At 38.7% G+C, this 25,702-nt stretch overlaps 1 protein-coding gene across 3 annotated transcripts in view; it reads left to right on the forward strand.

Annotated features, from left to right (window-relative positions):
* Window positions 1–24,834, forward strand: part of LOC140269336 (adenylate cyclase type 1-like) — a 36,731-nt gene extending 11,897 nt beyond the window's left edge. Inside the window, exons 5-20 of one of the 3 annotated variants that reach the window (XM_072364385.1) lie at window positions 11,971–12,098; window positions 12,743–12,901; window positions 14,014–14,155; window positions 15,105–15,260; window positions 17,330–17,527; window positions 17,648–17,745; window positions 17,887–17,971; window positions 18,389–18,478; window positions 19,105–19,364; window positions 20,118–20,244; window positions 20,675–20,791; window positions 20,922–21,068; window positions 21,165–21,263; window positions 21,395–21,509; window positions 21,605–21,729; window positions 22,688–24,834. In XM_072364385.1, coding sequence (XP_072220486.1) covers window positions 11,971–12,098; window positions 12,743–12,901; window positions 14,014–14,155; window positions 15,105–15,260; window positions 17,330–17,527; window positions 17,648–17,745; window positions 17,887–17,971; window positions 18,389–18,478; window positions 19,105–19,364; window positions 20,118–20,244; window positions 20,675–20,791; window positions 20,922–21,068; window positions 21,165–21,263; window positions 21,395–21,509; window positions 21,605–21,729; window positions 22,688–23,107 — 2,466 coding nt within the window. In that variant the 3' untranslated portion in view covers window positions 23,108–24,834. Of the gene's footprint in view, window positions 1–11,970; window positions 12,099–12,742; window positions 12,902–14,013; window positions 14,156–15,104; window positions 15,261–17,329; window positions 17,528–17,647; window positions 17,746–17,886; window positions 17,972–18,388; window positions 18,479–19,104; window positions 19,365–20,117; window positions 20,245–20,674; window positions 20,837–20,921; window positions 21,069–21,164; window positions 21,264–21,394; window positions 21,510–21,604; window positions 21,730–22,687 lie in introns of those variants that run through there. The other 2 variants (XM_072364384.1, XR_011907603.1) reach the window with 2 other exon arrangements.
* Window positions 24,835–25,702: the final 868 nt, after the last annotated feature.

A 25,702-nucleotide genomic window follows, 5' to 3' on the forward strand; every position in this document is an offset into this window, starting at 1 on the left:
GGTTCACTTGGCTCTGTTAAGAGTTACTATTTTTAAGTAATTTGTTTACAGGCACAAATTTAGATCTAACTGAAGAAAATGCCACTCATTAGCTTGTTATCATCAAATCATTTAAAATTAGATAAATAAATTTAGATTTAGACATTTTCTTTGGGCCGGTTGTTTATCCTGAATCTTGATCTTTTACTCTTTTTTTTCTCTCTGCGATTAGTCTCTATCTTTTGGAAACAAGTGGGTGCACATTTATTTGATCTTATTTACCTTTTTGTCATAGACCCAAAATCGACTTCCAATGATACATTTTCACTATCTTTCTCCAAAGTCATTTGGCTTGAAGAAATTGTGTTGTGATATGTTTTGATAAGAGCTGTGTCATTCTATTATGTACAGCTAAATGGACTGGTTTGTTCTGCTTTTGGCTGCTAGCTTAGAGCCTAATTTTACTCCGAAAGGCTGTGCCCAGCCATGAAACTTGTCATCAAGCGTTCTAGCCTAGCCCTGACCCAAAGCCCCACTCATTTTGATCCACTTTGGCAGGAAGTGGCAATGCCAGTGAGTCATAGCTGTGGTCACTGTGGGCACACAGGCTCCCTTTCGTCCCATACGAAGAGCGGGCGATGCCACATGGCCACTGGGCATCATCTCATCATACCATTCCAGCACCATCCCCACACCACCTGTCCACTCTTTGGACTTGTCAAGCTGCATGGGAAGTGGGCCAGGAACACAGTGTTCTCCTAAAGTGCTGTTGATGTAGCAGACCAAGCCTCCTCGCCTCTCCTTCCTCTAAATTCTTAACAAGAAGGATTCTGAGCCAGTCTTTACCTTCAAGCATCCTCTAACTTAATCCAACTAAAATCTAATTCTTTCTTTAACCACAGTTTTTTCAGCAAATTCAAGCTATTTCTATTTTTTTAATTTACACATGGTTTCGGAATGTGATCTTAGCCACGAGTTGTTTTTTTTTCATGTGTGTGTGTTACAGCCTTTAAACACACGGCTGCTTTTCAGCCATATCCTCATATTAATAAGCTTATGTTCTTAGATAAAATGTGCCATTTCTGTTCAGGCATCCTGGTTAAAGGAGCCAGCACTGTACACTCAAGTGTACCAGTGAGAATTTAAAACCATCCTTATCTTCCTTCTGTATTCTCAGTTGTATGCCAGTAAGAAAATATGTTAACGAAATGCTAACATTATGTTCTTACAGAGATATATGTTAGCACATTAGCAAAGTCAGCCAATTACTCATCTATCAGACACAAAGCCGTACATGTATTGAGAGAGTAAGAGCTATGCCTTTCACTCATGGCCAGATCTAAGTTTGTTATTGACTCCTCTTTTAGCTCTGGTTTAGTCTACCAGCTCCTTAGCCCATTCAACATGCAGGTATCTCCTTCTCAAACAAGAAGCAACAATTGTGTTTTCAAACTTGATGCGATGTGAGAATGTTTTATTTGACATCATCGATTTCCTGACCTGCATTTTGATTCTTGAATATTTTTTTAAATGAACTTTAGGAGCAAATGGAATACTTTGCTAAAGCTTAGTTTTTTCAGAAAAGCTTCAGAATTTAAGGGACTGTTTTCACGCAATGCTCTGGTATTGGAGTGCTTTTTTAAAAGGTGTCTTAGTTCTTTATTAGTCAAGGAGTACATTTCTCAACTCAGCAGCTCAATGCCTCACTATGTTCACAACTTAGTTGCTGCATCTGTCTTTACTGTAGCATACTGGGGCTTTGTGTATTTTGCTTTCTGCTCCTGCTGGACTCAAGGTTGATGAGGTAGATTTGAACACTGAGGCTGGATGAAAAGATAAACATAAGTTGCTGGCCATAAAACCAAGACAAACTAAGATAGAAAACCTGAGCTGTACTACAACACTAAACACTCTTTGGATTGGGGTGAATAGCAGAGCTTGGCGATTGTTCTATATGAGTTTGACCCAACAAGTTATTGTACTTGTCCAATAATGTAACTGTGTGAGTGCAATGCTTTGGTCTTCCTCCATCTTTGCACACATACTTATGAGTAAGACTTTTTAATCCATCTCTGTGACTATTCCTTTTCTCATTCTTTTTATAGGCCAGAGCAGAAATGTGTTTTTTTTTGTGTGTTGTTTAGTGGCATCATAAATTAAATAGATAGATGATTAGCTTGCATGCATATCTGTGTCTTTGTGAAATGGAACATCAACTCAGTAGCTCACAGTTACATGTCCATCCATCCACCCATTTTCTATACCCACTTAATCAAATTTAGGGTTGCGAGGGCCACACAGAGACAAACAAGACACAACCATGCAAGCTCACCATGCAAGCTCACACTCACGCAATTTAGAGCCAACAGTTACATGTGTCAGAGGTAATCAATTCTAGCCATCAATATAGTTGTAACTGTTGCTGTTCCTTTAGTTTCAACTGTCTGTCTGATATTGAGCAAAGCTGGGGAGTATTGGGGTTCTAATGACAAACTCATTGTCATTGTTGCGGTGTGTGTTGCCTTTGGCTCACATCTTATTTGTTTGTGTGAGAAGGTGTCCTCTCTGGAGATCTCAGAGAAACAGCTAAGTAAGATCTCAACCCAGAGGGTTTCGGAGAAGTGGGAGCTCTGACCCTCACCAAAGAGGGCAGTATTGTATTTCTTCAAAAAATTAGGAGAATGAAAATAAATGCTATAGTTAAAATGTTAACTCCAGTTCTATGGGATGTCCTTGCATGAAAGCACAGCAAAAAACTGGGAAGTTATTTTAAGATATGATGTATACAAACCAACATGCAGTGCAAATACTCAAAGTCAATCAGGAACAAAGCATACTAGGTGAATCTGTCAGTAGTTGCCATTCTTGTTACAGCAAGACGTTACATCTCATGAGAGGTGACATCAAGTGTGTGATTATCTTCTACAAGAATGTTTACTACAAACATGAATGCTGCAACACCAAGCTCACACACTGTGGCAAATGTCTATAATATACAAATGGATTAGATTTCTACAGGCTTTTCGTCACTAAAAGCATGACCCGAGTAAACAGTTGCATAAAATTTGTAGAAATAAAACACTGTAAAGAGATCAAAAAAGGTCCTTCATCCTGGACTGCACTGTATGACGTAGCTTGAAGTTTACAGGAAATCAAGTCTCTTTGATCAGTATGTTATGTTTGATTCCACAAAACCAAGCTATGAGTAACTAAACTTTTGACTACCAGGCGGTAGAAAGGGCAGCTATAGCTGTTACCAAAGATAAGGGGCATATCTCAGGAAAGCTTTGGAACCGTATCACTATTTGTTGAAACAGTGAAAATGTAACACAAGAATAACCTCAAGTAGACAACATGATTATAGAATAGAATAGAAAATACTTTATTCACTATTCCATAAATGCTTGATATAAGTGTGCTTGCTGTATTGCAGAAGATTTTTATATTAAATATATCCAGATTCTCATTAGCATTCTAAACAGTAATGGCAGTGTTTGTTTTTTTGAGAACATTTATGGATGTTGGACATTAATTTCCAAAGATAGAAATGTAAACTGACACACCAACTGGTCTCCTCGAGGCCCTCTCTCTCTCTGTATACACTTCCTCTCCTTGGCTGAGTTTCCAACTGTCTGTCCAGCACTTGAAACAACAGCTTCGGTTGTGAGAGGAACCGTGATAAATTTATAGTTGTGGTGCTATGTAACATTAATAGCTTTGTACAGGATGAGCTTTTGCGTCTGCATGCGCGACTTGCACGGGTACAGTCTCTGTTTCTGTGGCAGAGATTCACAAAGCTTTTCATTCTTGTCACTCTTTTCTCTCCTCTTGCAACACCTCCCTGCATCACAGCTTTCAGACTCCTCCGCTCCTTGTTTCTCAGCTTTGTGATTGACATGCAGCAGCCTACTTCCCTCATCTGTGTCTTTTAAGCCCTTTCTTCCTTTTTTCATGTTTCCATTTTTAGGGGGGCTCAATGATGTATCTATCTGTCTTTTACTTCCTCTGCAAGTCAGTTTCCTTTTCGTTCACTCGTACAAGACTGTAAGAGCTAACAGAATATCTTTCAACACAAGTGCAGATCGTGAAGGTATGCTGAAGTTTAGATCATTCATCAATTGCTCTATTTTCTTTTATTCTGCAAAAAGATCTTTAAAGGAAAAAAGTCCAACTATTGAGCATATCTGACAAATAATGGCCATCACAATATACTGTCTGTTTAGTGGTCATTTTCTGTTAATATTTCAATAATTGGAATCAATGTTAGATCAAAGTCTCACCTATGCATGGGTAGCATGAAACTAGTTTCTGTAAAAAATATATGGAAAAAAAAGAGAAAAAAAAAGAAAAGGACATTTAGGAAAAAAAAACACACACAACTTTGAAAAGCTTCTCCATACTGCTTGGTACAGCTACATGAAGAATACAAAATCCTATGCCAGGAAATATATAGCAAATATAATTGTATTACTCTTAGATTGAGAACAGGACACTGTTCACTGCCCACACAGTGACAGCTGTCCAGAAAACTAAAACCTAGGCTTATACAAAATCAAATAACCCTGTCTGGGTTTGTCTCATGAGCAGATGCAAGGATCCCTTTCAAGTCCTGCTGTTTCCCTCAGATGCCTGTGTAGTTAAAGCTGCGGACTGAAGTAAAACCCAAACCAAACAAGCCAGCCTGTGTCCCTAACAGAGGACCAAGAGAGATGCTTCTAAGAAAAAGAAAAAGATGAATAAAAGGATGGTTTCTTTTGCAGTAAACATAGCATGAAGTACCTTCAGCTCACAGAAGACACTGAGATGTAATTTCTTATCACAATTATGGACAAAAAATAAATAAATAAATATCTTGTGCAATTTTTTAAATCAGCATATATTTACATTTTATCCAAACAGACACAAAAACAAGGATTCCAAAGGATACAATCCTACCTCACGATATATGTCATGATTGATGACTTTCTCTGACCATGCTGCATCAGTCTCTTGGTCACGTCGTTTGCATTTTACAGCATAAGAAAAATCAAACTGTATCTGACTCATTATGCAACCTAACTCCTGGTACAGGGCTTGTTTACTTATTGCCTGAACTACTGCAGTGCTCTTCCAGCAGGTCTCCCAGCATGCACAGGGAAGCTCCTACAGATGGCTCAGAACAGGTCACTATGTTACTAATTAAACTTCGCTGGCTACCAGTAGCTGCTCAAATCAAATTCAAATTACTAATGCTTGCCAACAGAGTGATGATGGGGTTAGAACCCAGCCATATGAACTTATGCAGGCTTATGCTTTTTCATGACCTCGGCGTTCCTTTTGTAACATTGTCCAAAGCAGTGCGAGTCCAGACTTTATTTGGTGGCACAAGCTTGAAGACGCATCTCTTCTGAGAAAACCTCCTCTACTCACCTCTGACACACCTAACCTGAACTTCACACAGCTGTATCTGCTCTACTTATACTCTGTCTTTTAAATACTGTAGATTTATCACTTGATGAGAAAACCAGGATTTATTGCTGTACTGCAGCTAGCTGTTATGACTGTGGTATGCCGGTGCTTTACTACATTTTTGTGCATATCGTTAAAAAAGAAAGACCCATTTCGTCTGTTGTAAATGCAAATAAAATGCATGGATGTGGAAATCATTTCAGTCCCATGTACAACTGAAAATCATTCAAAGACATTACATGAAATTTTTAAATATTCATTCAAAGACTGAAAAGTATGGACAATATATCACAAAATGTATGTGATACTAAAACATCTCACATCAAGATATATCAATTGGCAACAGGCCAGTTACATAATTTAGGTTTAAAAAGTACATTCCAGGCAGGCTCAGTCTTTTAGAAGTAAAGATGGATTTCACTACATTCTGTGAAAGACTGCATGAATAAATGGTTCAATCTGAAGAAAAAGGGGAAGAAAAAACAAAAAAGGAGACCTATAAGAACACACGAGTACTACTGAGAACTATATTGAAACTGGATGTAAAACAAGAATAGGAAACATGTCACTCCCAAATCTACAGAACTTGATCTCCTGAACTCCCAAATATATATGATTTGTTGTTGGAAATAAAAGAGGATGTAAAACAGAGATAAGTATCCCACGTCCCAACTTTTTGTAAACAATGCCGCTGGCACAAATTTCCATATGATCATTGTTAGCATCATCATTTGATGGATTTTATGGGTTGAATAATTAGCAAAAACATTTTGTTTGGATTTTCCACCAGGTCTGAACTTTTTTGCATTACGGCTGAAGGTGATAAATGTAGGAGGAATAGAAAAAAATAAAACTGTGTTCTGCCACAGCACTGATTCAGTGTGTGTCAGTGTTGGCAGTATTGCTCAAAAATACCGGGAATCTAAGAATACATTACCGGCTGTGCAAATATACTTCACCCAATTTCTTTATATCATTCCAGGAAAACAGTGCCTCTTGTTTCCAAATCTGATCAGCTGTACAGGAAGCAGTTTAGACAGTCTTAGAACGCTGAGCATTTGTCATATCTGCTAAATATATTGATGTTACCTTCACATGCCTCACCCACTCGCTCAAACCCACCATGGTGGAGTGAGAGGAGGAAGTGTTGATTTTTTTTTTCCTGCTTGCTGTTGTGGAAAAATGAATTCAAATCTATTAACGTCAGGGACTGAAAGTGAAATATTAGCAAATAGAAATGGAAGGAAATTTGTGAGGAAATGTAAGTTTTCTTCTTCCACACACTTAGAGTTTTCCCAACAGATGCCTCCTTGCAATAAATCTTTGTTTCTGTGGTTTGACAATAAGTAGACATGAAAGAGTAAATCATCAAACCAAGGTAGAGTTGAAGAAAACAAAAAGTCTTATGTATTAAATGGAAATTTTAAAAATTCATGAAACTGTGTGATTACTTGTAACTGAAAACAGCAGGGGTGTTTTTCAACAAGGTATTCCTACTGGCACTGTGATCGAAAAGAGGGCAAATTCAGAGACAGATAGCAGCCAACACACCATCAAAGTTACAAGAGTAGGAGTTCTAATCTTTAGCCCCATCAACACAGCAGTGATCTTTGCCTTTGTATCAAAAGCAAAGAACAGTGTGTTCTGCTCTGTCCTTTGGGATCTTGGAGGAAATGAACTGCTGCTCTCAGCTGGCTCATCTTTTCCTTCATTACCATTTATTGAATGTTCCCCCTCCTTGTATTTATGTCGCTTGTCGCTTGTAGCCTTCTTTGTTTCCCTCTTTATGTCTGTGTGCACTGAATTGTTTTCCAGTTTGCATACCTATAAGTCTATGTGATTAGCCAAATGTAGGTGCCTATATCAACTGCCCTGCTTTCTTAAAGCTGGTGTTCACACAATGCTTGTAACTCAAAACGGCTTTTTCTGCTATAATATAGGTGTTAAACTCGACATGTTTTTTTTTACCTCTCTTTCTATGTTTCTATTCTTTTGACCACCCAGACTGCCCGTAGTGCATCAGTCACATGACAGTGGTAATCCTACTTGAGTCTGAATCAGCTCCTAAGCCCTCACACACAGATTAGCAAAGGAAAAATACAGTGTAGGAGACTCTTTAAGTACTAGGGCTTTCCCTTCTTCCTGTAGCTTCGGCCGTGCCTCACCATAGCACCATCTGTTAGTGTGCTACTGTGCCCCCTAGTAACCCTAAAGAGAGCTCTATTGCTCGCTTTCAAACAAGCTTTTATTTTCAATCAAAAAAAGAGAGAGATTTGAAGAAGAGGCTATTTCAGTGTCATCTGTAAGAATTTAAGAAGCATGAGGAGAAAGCGAAAAGAGAGAAAAGTTAGGAAACTGTCAAACTGGACTGAAGTGTTTAAACTTCCCTATGAGGATATCAATGGTCTAATTATGCAAGATGAGGGGCTCTTGATTTTCTTAGTTCCCTGAAGCCATGAACTTACACATTTATGTAGCTTTTTTCCCCATGAAAAATGAATATAACCAATCCAAATCCAGTTATTGTTTCAGGTTTCACAACTATTTGTACTGTTGCCCGCTATTACTGTTATTACAACAGCACATTTATGTTGAAATAGCTCAAGCTGTGCTGAAAAAAATATTTACGGTAGGTTTTTTGCCTCCCTTTTAGTCCTAGTGTTGAGGGAGGCAGGTAAGAACAAGATCCAGTAAAACACAAAGATATACTAATTCTTAAAGATATACACAGTAAAGTAAGATGCCTGCAAACTGTAAAGCGAATAAAAGATCACCTTATTTCCAACTTCTGGGAATCAGTCTTGAATCTTTATACTATTTTTTGTTGCGTGTGTTTTAGTTTTTTCCGGTCTTCGTTGAAGAATTCTGTGACAATCTTTTGCTGTCTTAAATAAGCCGTTTGTTTCAAGCTGAGACACACATGTTCGATGATGTTTAGGTCAGGACATTGTGAAGGCTGTGACAAAACCTTAGGCTTGTACTTCTTGAGGTAGCGTTATCATTTTGTAGATGCGCTGAAGATCATAGTTTTGCTTAGTTGTCTGGAGATGAGAAATGAAAGAGGAACAAATTAGTATTTAACTAACACCAACTGATTAACTCATTACCCAGGTTTATTTAAAAATGAATGATTAACTATCAGGGAAACAAATCAGGATTAAATGAGGAACTGATGGTCAGGCTGTAATTAATTAATTAATTAACTAATGATTAACTTGTAACCCATGTTTACTGGTAAATTAATGACTAAGTAATTTAATTTAACTTAAAATCAGTGAATGTCTAATCAGAAACAACTGAAATGTTTATGGATGATTTAAAAGTGCTTTTCTAATAATTCCTAAAGGATGACCTAATGGATAATTTTCAAACTGATTTTACAGACCTGCCTCTTCATGAGAGTTCTGGATTTACTCAGAACCAGTAGGTGGACACCAGAAAAAGTATAATGACTCATTCATGACTGATCACTTAAATATTAGCTACTGTCTTCTGCCCATACTCAGTAATGTTACATTGCAGAGAGCAGCGTTCATATGCAGAATAGCTGCATTTGATCTTCACCATTTCTTCAATACTGGCTGTTGAATCACTGCCTGTCCTTTGGTTACCCTTTCTGTGTACCTTTATGTAAAAGGTGCATCATACAGATTAGTTCCTCATTGCTTTACCATTACCTGCCGTTTTTGTTATCTTCATGTAAAGTGAAACGTATCATTGATTAGTTATGCAGTAGCTCCTCTTGTTTTTTTTTTTCATTGTATTCATGCCACTTAATTGTTGTAGCATTGTTGTAGAATCAGAAGGAATACAGTGAAAATAATTTGTACCAGCAGAAAAAAACAAAGAAAACAACAAAGCAAGTTTTTTTGGTTGTTATCTAAAAGATTTAGCAAGAGTCCTTATTTGTTCTTTTCCTCTCAGGGTGATGGTGCAGAGGGGTCTCCAAAGTAACATGGAGTACAGTGCACTGTCACAGATGTTATTTGAGTGATGACATAATTCATAAACAGTTTTATATACCTAGCATCGTGCTATTTCCATGGAGGACTTGATTTAGCGATCACTAACAAATTGTTTGACTTATCTTAACTGATCATTACTTTCCTCATACTGTAAACCTGGGGAATGAGTTAGTTCTTAAGTACTTGTTAAGTATCTGCTAGTTCCTGATCCATCCAGGCTGCACAGCAGAACAGTGCACACTGAAAGCAGAGTCTGCTAAATCTTCTTGAAGGTCTTTTGCAATTTTTCAGTTACACAAGGTGTCAGGACTAGGTTGCTAGCCGCCTAAAATAAGTCGGATCAAGAGCAGACACGGGAAACAGGGAGGATAAAAGTTAAAAGTTTATTGAGCGGAGGAGGTGGTTGTAGACCATAGGGAGAATCCAGGTAAGGCGGTACTCTAAAGAAAGAGAGAGATAATTAAGAAGAAGGCAGGGCAAGCAGGCAGGTAAGTGAAGCAGATAGATGTCAAGAATCCAACTGCAGAGGTCAATCCAGGCACGAAAAACCAGAGCATGGTGAGTGGACGACGTAGCAATACTGCAGGAGAAAAGGCTAGGTAAGTGCGAGGAATAACTCGCTATGGAACATAGGAGTCGGCCGTATTACCACTTTGGAAGTGAGACATTCTGGCAAAGACTGGTTGCTCCTGCAGCTCCTTGATGAGGGAAGATGAGGAGCAGGTGTGACAGCAGGAGCAATCCAGACTCCTTCCCAGGCTCCCAGGAAACCTGCCCACCCCCCACCTAAGACTCAGAAACCAAAGCAACAACAACACAGCCAAGCATGATCTTGACACAAGGGTTTTGATTTGTCTTTCTAGCAACTAGTCCTCTTTGAGTTTTCTGTGCCCTCCAGACTTCAACTTGACCTTTTCCTCTCATTTCCCAATTCAATTTCAAATGGATGAAATAGCTACACGAAAAGACTTTGCCCTTCTCATACAAATGCCTCCTAATCTGTGGGTATCAGTTGCCTGTATTTTCTAAGAGCTTGTCAAATGCTCAAGGCAGCCCATGGCAACTGCTTTTTAAAAACAGAGTTTAAGAATGTATTGATAAAGCTTTGAAATGTGCATTACCTGGATTCCACTAATGATAACTGTGAGCAATATTTAGTCTTCACAAGCTCATTAAGCTATGAAAACTGATGAAATTCGTGAGAGAGATGAAGTTTTCTAGTGTGGCCAAGCTTAGGCATGTTGCTGCTTATCTTTTTACACTCTTAAATTGTTTGAAAGATAATGATAAATCTCTAGGTCTGTATTTCAACCAAATGTATTTCCCAGGGGAAAAGAGCTGCTCAGCATCTACATTTCCAACATGTTGCATTCTTTCCTTTGTAAATTTGGATCTAAGAATATATTTGTTATGAACAGCTTTGATGCCAAAGAGCATTCAGAAACCACAGCAAATAAATGTACAAAAAGGGAAATTTGCTGCTAACGAGTCCTACCTGTCTTGCAATACTGAAAGTTATGTGACTCCCATGTTAAAAATAGAGCTTCTGTCTTGTCTTGTGCCCACCAATGTGCATAATTATGAGTCTTTGTGCTCTTCACATGCATGGGCAGCAATCCCATTACCTCCATGGAAACAATGAAGGATTATGAGGCGGTGCCTACGGTAACCTGGTCTCCGTGGTAAAATGAATGTCTGTTGCTCATATCCTCTTAATGATGGGTTATATTTGTAAGCTGTCTTTTCATGCCACTGCTTATTGTTCCAAAGTGTGAGTGAATCACCTTGTTCCCTAAAGTGAGACTGATCTGTTGTATTGTTGGGGCCATTTAGTTTCAAATTTCAATGATGAAATGTAGGATTGACACTTATATGAACCTTAATGTGATTGTTGTGTTTATGTTGCTTCAGTGATAAAAACACAACTCTCTGTTGGCTCTATTTGTCCGATATAAACTTCTTAATGTTTATGCAGACAAACAACCTAACTGATGGAAAATGTACATTTGATAGAAGGTCATGTATAAGTATTAGTTATTTTTTGTCAATCACTTATCCTTTGAAATGCAAAGTGAAATGAGATGAATGGTTTAAAACATTCTCAAAGAAGAAGAAAGACATTAGAAACCATAGGCAAGCGAGTGTGCTATCAATCTTTGAAATGTAATTGTTAGTAATTAGATACCATTTATCAAAATACAGGTCGGATTTTTTTGTTTTTCTTGTTTTGTTGTTCTCTCTTTGACGTCACACAACAAACTAGATTCCATTTGACATGCCCAAAGACACATCAAAGAGACAGTTGTGGTCTTTGGATCAGAGCTAAACAACATGTGGCAGGTGTGAGCTGAACTAGAGCTTTTATGATTGAGAGTCTTATGAGTCCTTCTTTGCAGGACTTCAAGACATTTCTGTGCATTTGTCAGCCTTGAACATTACTGGGCCAACTGACAAAACCTTGATGGATTAAAAATCTGTCACTGTACTACAACGTCTATTACTCACTGACTCATACTGAATAATCTCTCTCTGCATGGAATAACACCTTCTCTCTTCGATCTGTCTTTTTGATTGACAGGAGAACCACTGTCGCAGGATTAAGATCCTGGGGGATTGTTACTACTGTGTGTCCGGACTGACCCAACCCAAGACTGACCACGCTCACTGCTGTGTAGAGATGGGCCTCGACATGATTGACACTATTACGTGAGTTATAGGATTGAACTTTTCTTTCATTCTGAACACTGAGCTGCAGTTGGTTTCAAGAAATGGATTTTATGGAGAAAGAAAATAATTACTATCTATCTACTATCTATCTAACACTTTCATGACTTTATTAAGACTCTATTAATCTTGTACTTTCCTCCCAACACCACTCATCTTTGGTATTTTTTTTAAGTCTATTTTTAAGTTAAAGCAAGGAGCATTTTTGATCACTCTTTGTTTCCTGCATCTTTTCAGATGTCGTATGTATTCATAAACAGTGACTTTCATTAGGGCTTGTGTATTCTTAATGTAATGATTGTAATTACCTGTATTGGAGCTTAGTTATTAAACATTAAGACTGTATCTAATATTAAATTATCTATGTATGCAACATTGGAAATTATTTGCTAATAAAGAACAAATAAAACTACCCATAAGTATATCTTTACTTCTAATTCAGTAACTATACAGCTCATACACTTTAATTGTAATGCATGCTAAAGTAGCATTGTCTGCTTTTCTGTGCATGTCTTCCATGCTGCCTTTTTATGTTCTGATTATAAGTAGTATAGATACAGATATTAGTATAGATATACTGTAGGTAATGACTTCATTCTCACTCTCCCTGTGTTTGAACCCTGCAGGTCAGTTGCCGAGGCTACAGAGGTCAACCTTAACATGCGGGTGGGATTGCACACTGGTCGGGTGCTATGTGGAGTGCTGGGCCTCAGGAAATGGCAATATGATGTTTGGTCTAATGATGTGACGCTGGCCAACGTTATGGAAGCTGGAGGGCTGCCAGGGTCAGTATTGAACATTGTAAAGGCATACAAGCATCACAAGCTTTTCACACGTGTGCCTGTCTGCTCTACTGTGATGCCATGGAAGAATGTCTTGTCTAATTATGTGAACTGTTTTTTTTTTTTATTTTCGTGAGGTTATAGCATTTTTAAGCATAAGCAGAAAATAATTGAATAATACCAGATGAGTGGTTAGTTTGATACACCTCAAACAAAGAATGGCCAGATATTCTTAACGTCCTTTGTGAATCAGCATACTCACCCAAGGAAACTGTTGCTTAAAGAAACAGGAGGTTAAATGGAGCATTCTTAGCAGAGAGGTGACAGGAGGTCTTGCATTACTGTAAAAATTAATTTAAAAAATTTGCTTCATCAACATTACAAACCTAACCAAGTAGTCAATGAATTTCTGAACTTGTGACTAAGCACAACATGTCTCTTTAAGACAAACAGGAAACAAAAGAACAAAATTAAAAGATTAAAAGAACAAAATCAAAAAATGTTAAGCACCGTATTAAGTTTTTAAGATATATGTTGTTCTCTACTTTTAGTAGCACTGGACTACTAGACTGCTTTTTCTTTTGCCTCGAGATGTTAAAATCATTCAAGTTTTAAAACAAGAAACCTTACAAAACCTTACAAAAAAAACATAAATCTTGCAAAGCAGGTGTATATTATGATCTCTGCTTTTTGCCTTTTCTAGTTTTTCGTGATATCAAGCACTTGTTTTCAGTAGTGATTCAGGAATGATTGGACATTTGATATTAACAATGTCAAGCATGGTGATTATTATGAAGGTCGTGAAGCATCCATGGACACAATAAGCACAATGTGTGTTGTTGTTTAATAGAAAATTCCCAAACTTTAAGCAATTTAACAAATTTTTAGCAGATTAAAGCATATTAATTTGACAGTCAGCATGCGCACTGCTGTTTTGCAGGAACAACATCTACTAGACATAGGTACATTTGTCATTTTCTTATGATGCTCAAAAGCCAGCGGAAGCAGAACGTAGGAGCTTCTTTCGATCATCTCCTTCTGTTCAGAGCTGTTCATTCCGAAGCTATGCGGTTCTCAGACCAGCTGTGTTAAGCTTGCCTTTGTTTGTGCCACAGGAAAGTTCACATCACTAAATCTACACTTGAGTGCCTAAATGGAGATTATGAGGTGGAGCCTGGAAATGGTCATGAAAGGAATGCCTTCCTCCAGAAACATGAAATAGAAACCTTCTTTATTGTGCCATCTCACCGACGGAAGGTATGTTTTGTTAAGTCAAGTATGTGTACAAAATGGATAAAATGATACCAGTAACTGAATTTATTTGATTTAGTTTTAATATCTTTATAGCATGATGTAAAAGTAGCTAATTTATAAAGGAGCCATTACCTCTATGCCAAGATCTACAAGCTAACTCCAGTGTTGGAATACAGCATCCAGCTTCTTATGATGAAGCCTGAACACATGTGTTGTTGTGCTGGTCTCACTCCACCATGTAATGGATTCGGCTGGGGCTTTAAAGAGAGGAGAAAAAAAAACATAGCCTGTGGCATCTATCATCTCAAATTTGCACAGTCCGATAAACTTCCAGAGAAACAGGCATGTCTCCAGCAGATGTGCCACAAGCAGCTGGAGAGAGAATTTCGGTCTTGTCTCTGAACAACTCCCCAATGCTTCCTCTCCTCTCCTCCTATTCTCGTACATAGGTTCCACAGTTCTAAATGTGAAACCTCACCGTTGTTTTTCTTTTCTTTGCTATGTGAAAGACTTTGCTAATCCTGTTAATATAACTGATCGTTCAACTTAATCGAAGCTATGGCTCATGGAAAGATATGCCCTGACTGTAGTGTTAGATAGGCTGCTGCCATTGGGTCTCACCTAAAAGGAGACCATATATATCATGTTAAAAATGACACACAAAGTTTTCCTCAAAGCCCTTAACGTACTCTTTATCTTTATCACTTTTTCTGAAACAGCTTTAGGGACAGCTGAGTCCTAAAATTATACAAATCACCTCAGGGATTGACCTACCTTATTTTAACCACTTCTTATTTAAATTCTTTTGCCTGATGATAATAGCTGCATGCCTGTGTGCATGTGCATACTGTCGGATGCCTTTGCATGAGTTAGAGTGATAGACTCATACATATATAATACTGTGAGGGGTATCACATTTTAATCCTTCTTTCCATTTCTTATCTGGTGGCAGATATTCCCAGGATTGATTCTTTCGGATATAAAGCCTGCCAAAAAGATGAAGTTCAAAACTGTGTGCTACTTACTAGTACAGCTTATGCACTGCAGGAAGATGTTCAAGGCTGAGATTCCCTTCTCCAATGTCATGAACTGCGAGGATGGTGATAAGGTATAAACTCTCAGTGTCTGCGCTGATGTTTCTGTGTTTGTTTGTGTTGTAATTTACTCAAAGACATTCTGTTTGGAGTTTCTTGCAGTAGAAAAAAAGATCAATAAGAGTTTGTTTAAATGTTCTGATTCCCAAATGTGGCCGGATCTTTATTCAAACCTTTTTGCCTGTCTACACTTCAATGAAAAAAATAGGATAGCATCTCAACAGGAACACAAGTGTGTAAAATCCACAGGTTCTTCCGAGATCGTTAAAGGAGCAACAAAATGTGTACGCTGCTTTATCCATAGTTTTGTTCTCTCATGATTTGTGCACCTATAGACATTAGATATAGATATTACAATGTACAAGAGTTGCTTCCATAACCACAGCTATAACACCAATATAATGTTTGCACTCATACTTGTAGTAAACTCATGCTGATGTTTGATAATTCTCAAGGATTCTTTCCCCTGTATTTCCTTTCTACCATCTCTATCATAGACTGAAATTAGATGAACCACAATCTCCTTTACGTTTCCTTTGAATGCAGCATTTCTAATCCTCAATTTTGGCATGAAATATGATATGACGTTTTTATATGTCATGTATTAGAAAATCATTTCCTTTTTGAATTGACTGCAATAAGATTCAGGAAGCTTTTACAGGAAGGGTTCTGTATAATTAGGAGAGTTGAAAAGATCAGTTTGTTGGTCCTGTCGGAGACTAACCTCCACATCCTGTAAACTGTCAGTGAAACTTGCCATCTGGCCAACAAATCTGTAAAGAAATCATGTGGCTTAACTCCTGTACAATTCCTGCCAAGACTGTTTAAGCACAGATTTTTATGTGTGTGTGTGTGTGTGTGTGTGTGTGTGTATACACTGCATGTGTTCACACCCTATGTAATTATCAAACTGTGGCTACATAAAACATGTGACATGTGGGGGCACCCCCCCCCAAAAAAAAAGTAATCCAACAGAGTTAATAGTTTATTTCAGTTTACGCTTTTTATAAAAAAAACAAAAAACACATGGAGGTTGTTTGGAATAGTTATTGTGCAAGACATTTAAAATTGACTTTTTATCATCCTGTCATTTTTCTAATTTGCCCTCAGTGTTGTACCCACACTTAGTTCATTTTTACCTCTACTTCCTGATTCCTTTTTTTGTCTGTATGTCCAGTAATGATAGCGTCCCCGCATCATAGACAGAGGGCAGATTAGTGTAGAGCAGAACAGAAAAAATGCAAAATGTGTAAAATACACCTTGCGTCGAAGGATAATTTTCTATTCAGTTTGCATGGACTTGTTCTATGTAAAGTGGCACATTTATTCAAGGCACGAAGGTGAGCCTTATGAGGGACATGGAGGCTTGATGTACCTGATGAGAAGTGAAAATATAGAGGCCACTGTATTGTAATCTTATAAATAACCTAAAACAAGTGTGGTGGATGAAATAAGTGATGGAAAAAGAAATGCTGGCAGAAAAAAGAAGAGATAAGATGTGTGAAGGAAAACTAAACTGAAGTGAAGTGAAGTGAAGTGAAGTGAAGTGAAAAGGAAGTGAGGAAGAACAGGACAGGGGATTGATGAGGGAAGACCATATGTAAAAAGGAATTCAAAGAAGTAAATAAGATGAGTAGAGTAAGCATACATAAACAAAGGTAGAATCAGCAGATGCAGGTAGGGGCTGAAACATTAGGTAAAGTGCTGAACATGTCCCTGTGATGAACACTGTGGAAAACTCCCCCTCCTCCCAAAACACATACAAACACCTCTCACTCTGTCATGTTTACTCTCTGGCTTTGCTCCAATGCCCAATGTTTTGCAAAGCTGCTCACTTTGGCAACCAAAGACACTTAGACACAGTGGGATGCATTTAATGATGAAGTTAAGTGTGTAAGCAATGTTCTCATTTGAAAGTATAATCAGCTGCTGTGTTTATTGTTGACTCTTATTCGCCCTTGTTCTGAATATGAATATACTGAAGTAGCCCATAGAATAAAGAACGCTTGCAGCACATCGTGTTTATTAACTTTTCTCATTCATGCTTCTCATGAATATTCTTTCTTCACTCTCACTCCACCAGCGAAGGGCCATGCGAACGGCTCCACAGAAGCTGAGGAACCGGTCCAACGCTAACCAAGCTAACCTGGTCCAGAGCAGCCCCAGAACCCGGGTCAACCGCTACATCGGTCGGCTCATCGAGGCCCGTCAGACCGAATCAGACACAGCAGACCTCAACTTCCTCACACTCATGTATAAGTGTTCTGAGCGCGAGCATAGGGTGAGGCATTTAAAACATCCATTGCACTCTATATACACAGTGAGATGTTGTGGATGAAGTCAGTGAATTATCACAATCATGTTAAAATGTGTCACTCATTCCTTTTTGCTGTCTCATTAGTACCACCAGGTTCCTGATGAGTACTTCACTAGCGCAGTGGTCCTCTCCCTGATCCTAGCTGCCTTGTTTGGCCTTGTCTATCTTCTCATCATACCACAGTATGTACAAAAAGATTATAATTATTGATTCATTTTTACTGATTTTTCTTTCTTTTACATATTCTCAGGTCTCTATACTATCTTAAAATATATACTATACTAACCTTCATTTCCTTATGTTGTTTCTTTTTTTACACTTAGGGGCACAGTGGTACTTGTCCTTCTTGTCTTCTGCATCTGTTTCCTCATAGCTTGTATCATGTACCTGCATATCACTAAAGTACAGGTAAATACAGATTCTCCCTTAGCTGCCCCTACCTTACCTGGTTATTTCTTAAGCCCACATCTTGTATTTAAAAACAGGTCTGTTACTTTCAGCTTTTGTGGAGGTTGATGGTCATCCTCACACCTGACTTTGCAGCTTGTATAGGTTCATGCTTTGTCTCTTTGTTGATCTTTAAACAATGCTATTATCCCCACAGCTATTATCAAAGTTTCCCTAATTCTCTGTTCATTACTCGCCTTACACCCCATCGTCCCTCACAGTATTCTTTCTCTTATCAACACTTTGTCCCATTTTAATCTTCTTCTGTAAAAACATAGATAGTGTTGCTTTCACTTTAAAAAAATATGTCTCTGCCAGTTGTTTTCCTCACATTTGCTGTGATTTGCATATCCTATTATTTCTTGTTTTGTCTGTTAGTGTTTTCCAGGGTGCCTGACCATTCAGATTCGCACTGCCCTCTGTATTCTCATAGTGCTCTTAATCTACGCTGTGGCCCAGGCCTGTGTGGTAAGTAAGAGGCGCAACAGTAAAAATCTATCACAAATGACCCCACCACATTTACCAGGCAGTAGGAAAAATATGCCACTGTGCTTAAGCTGAATCCATCCTGCTCATTCATTCCTGCTTGTGATCGACACAACATATGCAGGCCAGTTTCTCTAAAAAGTTTGGACACTGTAAAAAAAACAACAACAAATGCATTGATTTGCAATTCATCAATATCCTGAAAATTATCATTATTATTAAGAGAACCAAAACAAAGACGTATAGCTACAGCATATTCTAATTTTGAGCAACATCTTTCAAAAGATTTGGTAAAGGGTTGTGTTTACCGCTGTATTACATCAGCTCTTCTTCTAACAGCACTCAGTTGTTGTAATTTAGAAAGGGAAATGTTACCCCCATTCTTGCTCGATATTAAATTACAGTACCGTTATCATATTCTTTTTTGTCTCATAATGTATCCAGAGTTTTCAGCATGTAACACCTAGTTGAACATTTCTAAATGTTTTTAATTGTTTAGCAAAAGATAAGTATCATGGTTAGGTATAAAAAATGTAGGTCAGCATATTTTTGTCTTCAAATATCTTGCAATCTTTATGAACTTGTGTCTTTCTGTTTACCTTTGACAGGTGGGCTGTATGCCCTGGCTGTGGGGTGCCACCACAAACAGTTCTATTGTCATTATTGATGTGGACAGCGGAGTCAACCACACCATGGCAGAGCTGCCCTGTGATGGTGCCCGTTACGCCTTTCTGTCCTGTGTGGTGGGCACTCTCACCCTGGCTCTTTTCCTGCGTGTCTCTTGGCTGCCAAAGATGGCGCTAATGCTTCTTCTGGGAGTGCTTTATGTCACTGTGTTAGAGCTCAGTGGCTTTCCCAAGACAGCAGGGTGAGAATCACGGCACAATATAACCACAAACACCCGACACACACAAACAAGCCCTTTAGATTTCTGTCATTTCCTGAAGTTTTATGCAAGGAATGTACACATTCTATCAAAACTGAAAGAAAATGATCAAGCTTTGAGGCATCGTGCATCATGTGCATCAATTGAGCGTCAGATACAATGATTGGCTTCAAATTTGAATGAAAGTTTTATGTTTGTTTGATATAGAAGAGTTAGAAGAGCGTTTATAGTGCATGTGCTGAGATCTATGTGTATGGAGGAGTCGATGCTTGTCTTCAGCCCACACACTCTTTCATTTTCCACCCTTTGAAGCAGCACACATGCTTATTAGTTCCAAATCAGAAGCCTGAAAGGACAATGTGGGCTGGATGATGGGACACCGTTAGCTCAGTGCTGGAGGGCTCGGCCAATTTCATTGGAAATCTGATCATAAATGTGAAAGTGAAAAAATATTATGTTCAATTTGTCAAAGATATTAAGATGAAGATTTCTCTAAATATTCTCTAATAAAATACTCTGGTGCAAAGTTAAATTTCACTAGCTTTAAAGTACATTTTTGAAAGCTATTTTGATTTGACGTTCCCCTTTAAAAAAAACAAGACCTTGTTTTCATACTTTTCACAAGTAAAACAGTGTGGATTTTTCTCAACACTGTGGGGGGTCCAGGCAACCCTCCCGTGTAGTTTTCTGTGTGGTCTGATCCTTTGCTAACTTGTGTGTTGGTCTCATCCACAGTGGGGGGTCCTTCCACATCCGGGGCTATGAGCCCATCCTGTCTCTGCTGCTCTTTGTCAGTGCCCTGGCCCTCCACTCCAGGCAACTTGACCTCAAACTGCGTTTGGACTTCCTTTGGGCTGTGCAGGTCAGGTAGTGTGCACTGATGCATCTGTGAAGGCTTAAACCTTACAACTGTAACAGAGGCTTTTTTTAAAAAGTGCGGAAATTTCAGAATTCATCTGTGAGGGTTATGTGAGGATGTATTATTATAGGCTGCCAGTAGTCTGTTCTTTGGAAAAAAAACAAGGGAAAGAATCTTTATTGAACCCTGTTTCACTTGGAACTAAGTTTTTCATGTACGTAGAAGTGGACATAAGTGCTAAAGCTACATTTAAGCCATTTAACCTTTTAAATAGCAGCATTAGTCATACTCTGCACCCGTGTCTACTCATCCAACTATGAGGCTTAGTCCACAGTGAGAAGCTCAGAAGGCTTTTTGCCGACCCCATGTGGTGAAAATGTGAAACAAACTCTGGCACTCACAGCTGTATCTCGATTTTTTTGTGTGCCTTCAGGCGGAGGAGGAAAGAGATGGGATGGAGAAAGTAAAGCTGGACAACAGGAGGATCCTCTTCAATCTTCTGCCTGCACACGTGGCTCAGCACTTCTTAATGTCAAACCCCAGAAACATGGTGAGCCATGTTAATAAACAGGCAGGCAGGCAGACAGACCAACAGGTAGATGAAAAGTCAGGAAGCAAAACAACAAAAGATGACATCAGAGGACGTATTTATTTTTTACTGTATTTGTCTTTTCCTTCAGGATCTGTACTATCAGTCCTATGCACAAGTCGGTGTCTTGTTTGCTTCGATTCCAAACTTTAATGATTTCTACATTGAGCTGGATGGCAACAACATGGGAGTGGAGTGCCTGAGACTGCTAAATGAAATCATTGCTGACTTTGATGAGGTGTGATTGTCAACTTCACGTTTTACTCTACCTTCAGTTGTCTTGATGTAGTTCCCTTTGTAGTATTGAGTGTTTAACTGAATGTGTGTTTTGCAGCTCATGGATAAGGAGTGCTACAAGGACATAGAGAAAATCAAAACTATTGGCAGTACATACATGGCAGCTGTGGGACTTGTACCCACCATCGGTACTAAGGTTGTCTTTTTTTGTTTCTACTTTGCTCTTGTTTTTCTGTCATGTAAACTGATGAAGCACATCATTGAGAAGGATGTGATTGGTAGCTTCCTGTGAAGACACTGATCTTTTTGTTTACTTCTCCTTTTCAGGCCAAAAAATCTATCTATGATCATCTGAGCACAATAGCAGACTATGCCATTGAAATGTTTGATGTTTTGGATGAAATTAACTACCAGTCATACAATGAGTTTGTTCTGAGAGTGGGTAAGTCAACCTCTTTGTTCATATGCACAGTGACTGGAAATGTGACAGCTGGAAAACACCAGTTAAATGACACGTTTTGGTTGATATTTGCACAGGCATCAATGTGGGTCCAGTGGTTGCAGGGGTGATTGGAGCACGGCGACCTCAGTATGACATCTGGGGTAACACTGTCAATGTGGCCAGTCGGATGGACAGCACTGGAGTACCAGGAAAAATACAGGTATACAAGCACCCAGAGTTGCAAAAAAAACAAACAATTTACTAATATTACAAACTGATTCCTTTCAGGTTATGTGTTTGTCTTGGGGTTTTTTCTCTTCAGTCTACACACAGTACTCTTCCATGGCTGAGCAATAACAAGTCTTTGGAGTAATTTGATTATTTTTATTTTTTTTTAAATTGATCAAAGGTCTCAAATATACTGTCTTGATAAGTTTTGCAACCACTGTCTGAGACAAACATTCCAGCAGCATGATACTGCCACCATGTTTGAATGCCAGGATGGCATCCAAGGTGATGCCCTGTTTCCTTCATCATGTGTGTCTGACGACGACTGTGAAGGCCTAACTAACAAAGAGCTGAAATGATGATTGTCTCTCTAAAAAGTTCTTCCCATCTCCACAGTGAAATTCAGGGTCTTATTCATAGTAACCAATGGCTTATTGGTTACCTTTCTACCCCAGGTTGTTCATATGGTTCAGTCACCAGATATAAGCATTTCTTAGTGGTTCCAACCTTTTTCACGTCTGGAACCATTGCATCACAAGGAACACTGACCAATTGTTGGTCGTGATGGCAAGGAGTTTGACTACTTTTGTAAATGGAATATTGTTTTGCTATTTTAGTATACAGCACACTCCAAAATCTGTTTTTCCTCTATCACGGAGAATCATGAGTAAATTAATAAGAAAACAAACAAGGACAAAACAGTAACAGTAAATTTTAGAATTAGGCCTAACAAAATGTTCAGAACTTGAAATAATCTCCAGCCCTCCATTAGAACTGTGGATAATTGAAAAGTATTATAAAACACACTTGGTCTTATGTTCATGTACTTATCATAGCTAGCAATGCAAACCTAAAGCTGAGGGAGAAAGTATTCAAAACTTCAAGAGCTGGAGCCACTTCTTGATCAATGTTGACTTAAATTTCTGTATTTTCTTGCCTCCTTTATTTAGGTGACTGAGGAGGTTTATCGGCTACTAAATAGCAACTATGACATGGTCTGCCGAGGCAAGGTCAGTGTAAAAGGCAAAGGCGAAATGCTGACTTACTTCCTGGAAGGGAAGGTGCAGGGCATTGGCACTGTTACCAACTCATCAGTGATGCGTTCTGCCAGCCTGGCACGCCGGATCCACTCCTGTGGTAAGACAAGCGTCCCTACCAATCTGGGCAGCGTCTCCTCTGCTGCCAGCCTGACCGCTCATGCAAGCATGGGTAGCATACAGATAAATGCTGCCAACAGCAGCAACAGCCAAGCAATGTGTCTGCCCTCACCCTGTGTGCCTGTGGTGGGTGAAGAGGATGAGGAGGAGGACGTAGAGGTGACAGGGATTCAAATTGAGGCTGTGGCAGTTGTTGCAGATGTAGCAGTGTAGGAAGAAAGACATGACTGTCTGGAATGCTACGAGAAAGCCCTGGTTGGAGGCCCACAGAAGTCCAGGCCATCCAGACATTCCCTATTGACCCTGAGCTACAGGCACAACTCAGGGTGTGCTAATTCAGGATATGAACTTTCTCAGACACAAAATTATATGGACAATCATATTTGCTTTTAGAGATTTTTAACTGCTTGCCACTCTTCGGATTCAAAATGTGGAGTGAAGAGAGGGGCACCCGGAATCTCAAATCCTCTTTTAACATCTCTATAACAGATGATTAGATTTGTGGTGGTCTTGGGTCCCTTCAGATCCAGGTATAGTGTGAGTCTTTGTTTTGTATGAAGTGCATATTCCATGTATGAAGGATATATACACTGATACCCAGAAAAAGACTGATAATGCTATTGCTTTTGCACTGTCTTTCCGATTATGCCAAGGATATATTGCATTATTTACTGTGTAAAATTGTGTTGTTTCTTTTTGCTGTATGTCAGCATGCATGTGTGTATTTGTGAGTGTGTGTATGCATGTGTGATCAGTTCTAAATTGTTACAGGAACAGCACAAAATCCTTTTTTTATACTCAGCGCTCACTGGATAAAAGCTTTTTATGACATATTTAAATATTTATTCTAGTGCATGACTTTACAAGAGTTAACAGCCATAGTGATGATACTCCTGTTGAAAGAAAACCAAAGTACTGACCTTTCCATAGATCTTGAGTTTTACTATTTTTATTGCCTCACCTGACAAAGAGCAAAATATCACAACAGACTGACATCATCATCAGTAGACTTGAAAAGTGTCTTTTTGAACCTTGGAAAGACTTAAAATGATTACCTGATGTCCTGATATCACCCTGATACACAGTGGTTTATTGTAATGTCGTGTGTGTGCGGGTGTATGTGTGTATGTGTGTGTGTGTGAGAGAGAGAGAGAGAGAGAGAGAGAGAGAGAGAGAGAGAGAGAGAGACAGAGAGAGAGAGAGAGATAGTGGCTGCTTTGAGGGAAAGGAGCCAATAAAGGTCAATGAGAGCAGACAAAGGTAGAGCAGTTCTACTAAGTCGGACGTGTGCTGCTATAGAAACTAGTTTATGCCAAAAGTGGACCAGTCACAAAAGAACACCACACAGAAGACCAATACATCCCTGCATTTGGGGCATACGTGCACATAGACTAAGGAGTTAAAGATGGCATTCATCCAAAAAGAAGAAAGCACATACATGATGATAAGCACAACATTTACACAAGTGCATGACCTCTACGTGTAAAATGCTCCATGTACTGTACATTCAAATATTTTCTGGAGGCCACAGAAACTTTAGTGCAGTGTCTGGCTGCTGGTGTCTTTCAGGCATATACGTTGATGTATTACCGCTTCTCATTATATTAAAGCTACGGTTTGAGTTTTCTGTGAAAAAAATAAGCTTGAGCACTACTCTCTGATGCAGTTTCAGAACTATGAAGCGCTTCAGATATCTTTATCATAGCCTGTATCTTTACAAGTGCATAGACATTTCACTGGATCTGTGAAAGTGTAAATACGTCATGTCTCAAGTTTTTGCCTTACTCAATAAGCTTACAGTGATTGCAACCTGCCTTTTTAGATTTATTCACTTTGATATGCAGATCATACTTTTTTGTAAATAGCCAAAAGCTGTAAACTATGTTGTATCTTGTACAGTGTAAAGTTGGGTTATTGAATATTTTGTAATAAAGACAATATTGGTGTATAAAATATCACATCTGTGTGTTTGAATGTAAAAAATGAGAACCTTTTTGCTGATCTTTTAGTTTACCAAATAGAGCTTTTACCCTGGAACACAATATTTGCACATAACCCCCCCTGTACAGCAATTAAACACAACGGAGCTCACTAACACTACTTTTTACAAGCAATTTTGCTTGTTAGTTCCACCCTATAAATTCTTATTTTTCACACCTCAGTTAATAGATCCTAAAATACTTGTTTTCACTCTACACAGCAAAACATGCGAGACAATAACAGTTTTATTATGTCAGTCAGTTTAGCTCCACAGCCCACGACCTGATGTCACCACGTCTCAAACACTGAGCAGGGGCCAAAATTGTTTTCCCAATGCTGAGGCAGGGTTTGGCTAGAGTTCACTCAGTGTAAAGTTGAGTCAACAGACACCTGTCTTGAGCAACTTTTTTTTCCAAATAGTAAACCATTGGGACAGTTATTGCTTTGTAATGACATACAACAAATTCTGGTCAGTCATTAATGACTTTTAAGCCACTGTAAAGTTTAAGCATCTTGCCAGAAAGAAGCTAAAACATCCAGCTGCCATAGTGTGCTTGTAAAGTCTCCTCTTCTAAAGCTAAAGTTGCCATGAAGCAATAAAGGGAAAGCAAAGCAAATGAAGGTCAACAGATACCACGATCCCAAGTGTCATCAGGCTAAAAATGTTCAAGATAGGTAAATTAGATCATTGTTATTGTCATGTCAAATAGAGTGATTTCCCCAAGCAAGTCAGCAAAATAAAGACATTTCATTAGACAGATGCATTGAAGTTAGTGGAAAAGATATGACATCATATTTTGAGTTTTATCTTTTAGGTTTTAGTTCTGG

Source organism: Leuresthes tenuis, unplaced genomic scaffold (genome assembly GCF_036924035.1).
Source record: "Leuresthes tenuis unplaced genomic scaffold, fLeuTen1.0.hap1 SCAF_14, whole genome shotgun sequence".
Classification (NCBI taxonomy): domain Eukaryota; kingdom Metazoa; phylum Chordata; class Actinopteri; order Atheriniformes; family Atherinopsidae; genus Leuresthes; species Leuresthes tenuis.